Source organism: Sceloporus occidentalis, unplaced genomic scaffold (genome assembly GCF_023333645.1).
Source record: "Sceloporus occidentalis isolate IW3139 unplaced genomic scaffold, rSceOcc1.0.p SCAF_8, whole genome shotgun sequence".
NCBI lineage: Eukaryota > Metazoa > Chordata > Lepidosauria > Squamata > Phrynosomatidae > Sceloporus > Sceloporus occidentalis.
Window position 1 is genome coordinate 7,523,546 of NW_028316988.1, and position 4,334 is coordinate 7,527,879.

The 4,334-nt window shown below is 45.8% G+C and overlaps 1 protein-coding gene across 1 annotated transcript; it reads right to left on the reverse strand.

Moving 5' to 3' along the window:
* Nucleotides 1-3,010: 3,010 nt before the first annotated feature.
* LOC149307751 (actin-related protein T2-like) lies at nucleotides 3,011-4,165 on the reverse strand. Its single transcript, XM_089536927.1, has one exon. It carries the CDS (start codon nucleotides 4,163-4,165, stop codon nucleotides 3,011-3,013), a length of 1,155 nt encoding a protein of 384 aa, XP_089393053.1.
* Between the last annotated feature and the right edge of the window lie 169 nt (nucleotides 4,166-4,334).

The following is a 4,334-nucleotide window of genomic DNA, read 5'->3' on the forward strand; positions in this document are numbered from 1 at the left end:
CTTGACCACTATTCCTCCGCCTTTGTGCTCCGACAGAATGGAAGGCTTGGCCATCAATATTCTAGATCCCTCGGAGTCACGAAAGGGGAGATTCCTTTTCCTAGTGACGTTTGCGATATACAAGCATATTGCAGATGCTTTGGAAAACCGATTCTTCTCCCTAAGAAGCCAAGAGTTGTTTTTGGATGACCAAGAGCATCAAAGAGTTTATGGTCAGCCGTCACCTTTCTATATCTGGCTGAAGTGAGACAATTCAGAGCACCGTGCGCATGACCTCTCCATCTCCAAGATCATGAAAAACAGGCCTGGATATCAAGAGGAAAACGAAGCTCTCAACTATCCAAGAGAGAAGCAGGCTTGGACCATCCTCTTACCATCAAAAGCAAAAACTTTTCACACGCATTCAGAAAACCTCGATGGACACTGTGGATGTCAAGCAATTCTTGTCTACATGGTGCAGCCCATGAAGGTTATGATAAAGGTGACCTCAGGAAAAAGCACTGTGATGTCAAAAAGGGATGAATGAAATAGCATGCCAGAGAAGTAAAGATTTCCTTGCGACCCAGCAATCGCATAGTCAAGTGTGAGCTTTTAATGAACAAACTAAGTAAAGAAATCCATGCCTAATAAGCAAGATGGTTCAGATTCCTGTATGGATGAATGATCCATAAATGCCTGACTTCGGTGATATGTGCCATTCTGACTGTGAGGTGTAAAACCAACCAAGTCCCGTTGTTATAATATACAGGCCATGCCATCTTAATGCAAAAGTGTGCCAGTCCCAGGGCTTCACATTAGGCACAGACTTCTTCTTCTTGTAGAAATGTCCCTTTGCAGTAAACCCTCTTTTGCTAGCTGACCGCAAAGATCTGCTGACAGACCACTTTGTTGAGAGAATGGTTTTGCTGGCTAGGATCTTTCAGCAGAACTGTTGGGTTACATCAGATCCAAAGAGGAACGCAGCCAAAATAATGACACGAAATTCAGCCAGGGCAAGGCTTGTAATTGCCAGCATCCTTAAATCAAGGTGGTTTAGGACATTATCACACTGAAAGTAAAGCCAGAGAAGAGCATTTTGGGAACAAAATTATCACACAACATTCTCTCTCTCTCTTTCTCTCTCGTTGCTGCTTTGCTTTTAAAGTGTTGGTCCCTTTTCATTGATGGGGAAATCTGTCAATGAGCTCCTAATATTGCTGCTATCTCATTAGTCCTCATGGACTAATGCTAGAAAATGCATCTCTTCCTCTGTTCTAATACTGGGCAGTCATTTGGTGTCAGTGGGCATAACTGCTCTCCTCTCCCACTTACTGTTCCCAAACAGGTCCACCATTTGTTTTTAATTTTTTAAGTAAGTAACACCACCACAACTCTGCAATAGTATTAGAAATTAAAATCAACATTAAAAAACCAGAAGCCTGTGGCACCCCACTGGTCGCTTCTCTCCAGGATGAAGAGGAGCCATTGCGGAGCACCCTTTGGGTTCGGCCGGTCAACCAATTCCAAATCCACCAAACAGTTGCATTGTCTAGCCCATGTTTTACCAGCTTCTTTGCAAGAATATCATGGGGGACCTTGTCAAAGGTCTTTCTGAAATCAAGATATGCTATGTCCACAGCATTCTCTTCATCTACCTATGGTTGTTTCCAGCTCTGCTATACCGTCCTCTGCCCTACCAGCCTTATTGGGCATCACCTGTCACTGAGCATGTGTGGATGATACAGACACCTTTTATTGGGTTGAGAAACTTCTGATGGTGGGGCACTCTGCCCCTCTGAGAATATTTTCGGAATTACATCATGTACTTCTTGGTTTGCCTTTACTACACCGACTGCTGAAATTTGGCAGCTCAGTGTAGTACAGGAGGATGCAACATTGTCTTCCTCTACCATAGACCTCTGCAGAACTGGGCGAGGCAGAAAATCTACTTCTCTTCTTTACGCCAATTAAAAAAGCTTGCCTACCCAGCCTTTTGCCCTAACAAATCAATACAGTCAGCCTCTGCATTTGCAGCTTTGACTATTTGCGGTTTTGACTAATATGTTCTCTCTAGCAATCACTAGATCGTCCAGTGCAACTCTGCCAAGAGTTGGCCAAAGGGTTGTGCTGGAGACCCTAGACATTCCTAGAGAAAACATTTCTCTAGGCATTTGTCGGTCCTCCAGCGTGATTCCATGATCAACCTCTGGCAGATGGTTACCATAGAGTTGTGATGGAGGACCTAGACGTTCCTAGAGAAAACACTTCTCTAGGCATTTGTCGGTCCTCCAGCATGATTCCATGATCAACATCTGGCAGAGGTTGACCACAGAATTGCGTTAGAGGACCTGGAGATTCCTAGAGAGGTGTTCTCTTAGGTTAAAAGCATAGTGTTATTTTTTTATTTGTGGTTCTTCCACATTCTGCTGCCTCTGCCCTGCTTTTACTAAGTGTTTCACCAATTGTTAATAATTTAATTGTCTTTTATTGTGGGTGGGAAGGTTGGGAGGGTTTTGGGATACGATGGACAATGAGACATTTATTGTATGCTTATTGTATTTTATGGATGTTTTATTGCTAGCCGCTTCAATCTTTTTGGGGAAGTGGGATACAAATAATAATAATAATAATAATAATAATAATAATAATGAATAGGGATATTCATTCCTAACCCCAGCGAATGTGTAGGGACCAATGTATACCTAGGAGCAGCAGTAATGTCTCATACGGCTAAAATCCTCAGCTCTTCATTCAAGGTTCAGTACAGAAGTACAGAGAGACGACCATATCAACTTTCCCTTCCTTTCACCACTCTCAGCTCCATCTCTATCACCATTAGTAGAATAAATACGTAGTGCAACCAAGGCTTAGCTGGCCAAGAAAATGAACAAGAAACCCCACGTGGCTCCTTAGAAGTTGTAAAAGCACTTTTATTTAAAAGAGGCAAATGCACGATTTTCCAAACTACCTGGTAGCTGTTGCTGCTTGTTAAGTCCTTTTAACAAGTGGGCAATGTGTCCCCAAATCCTCTTTAAAAGCACCGCCTCTGTACAACATTGGGCCCGAACTCTCTGTAGTCGGCCGCAGTGACCCACATTTGCTTGAAGGTGCTGAGAGAGGTCACAATGGAGGCCCCGATCCACGTCGAGAACCACCGGTCGGGCGGCGCAATGACCTTTATGGGCACTCCTTGTGGGGCTTGGAGTTCTAGCTCTTTGAAGACCCGGTCGTCGAAACCGGGGAACAGCGAGGAGCCTCCGGACAGCAGCACGTTGCCATAGAACGCTTTGCGGATGTTGGGGTCGCATTTTTTAATGCTCTTGGCGATCATTCTGGGGATCCCATGGCCGCTCCGGTTAATGTTGCTGGGCGTAAAAAGGATCTCGGGTGCTAGGAAGAGAGGGTCGTCGATCTTGATCCTGTTGCCGTCAGGGAGTTCGTACTCTTTGGGAACTGTCTCTGGAATCTTGTCCTGCTCATTGGAAGGGTCCGCAGCCACGAAGCACAACTTCACTTTGATGTCTTCCACAACATTGCTCCCTTCTGGAAAACTCCTGAAGTATTGCCTCTTTTCCAGGAGCAGTTCCCGGAGGACCTCTGTGACATCTCTGCCGCCAATATCTAGCCTGGAGACGGCATGGGGCAAGCAGTATCCTTCATACACGGGCACCGCATGGGTAACCCCAAAGCCACTGTCCAGTACTATTCCGGTGTAACGTGCCGAAGCGTAGAGAGAGAGTATGGCCTGGATGGAGAGGTAAAAGGCGGGCACCTTAAAGTGTTCGAACATCAGCTGAGTGAGTTTGGCCCGGTCCTCTTTTGGATTCAGGGGAGATTCGGTCATTAACAAAGGCCTCTCAAACGCTTTCATTCCCAATCCTTTGTCATAGATGTGCTTCCAGATCTTCTCCATATCATCCCATGACGTGATGACGCCATTCTCGATCGGGTATCTCAGCGAAAGGGTTTCTCGCCTATCTTGGGCCTCGTCGCCAACGTAACACTCCTTCTGTCTGCTCCTGGATAGGGACAATTTGCTTTTGGGGCAACCCAGGACCGAGGCAATGACGTGGCGTGGGCCGACCTCTCCTGCCACCCCAGCCTTGCATAGTCCAGATCCATTGTCAATGATCACCGCTGGCGCACTAAAAACCCTAGACTTGAATCCGGCCGGTTGGTGAACCATTTTGAGCAATCAGCAAAGACAGCGCGTAACAAAGAGGACAGGCTTGAAAACTCAAGAGCATGTCTTCTGGGATCTTACAAGTCCAGAAGCATTTCTAAACACCTTCATGCTCTGCCCGGTCCATCATCTCAACTGAGATAGCCAGAAACTGATGTCTCTGTTTCACAAT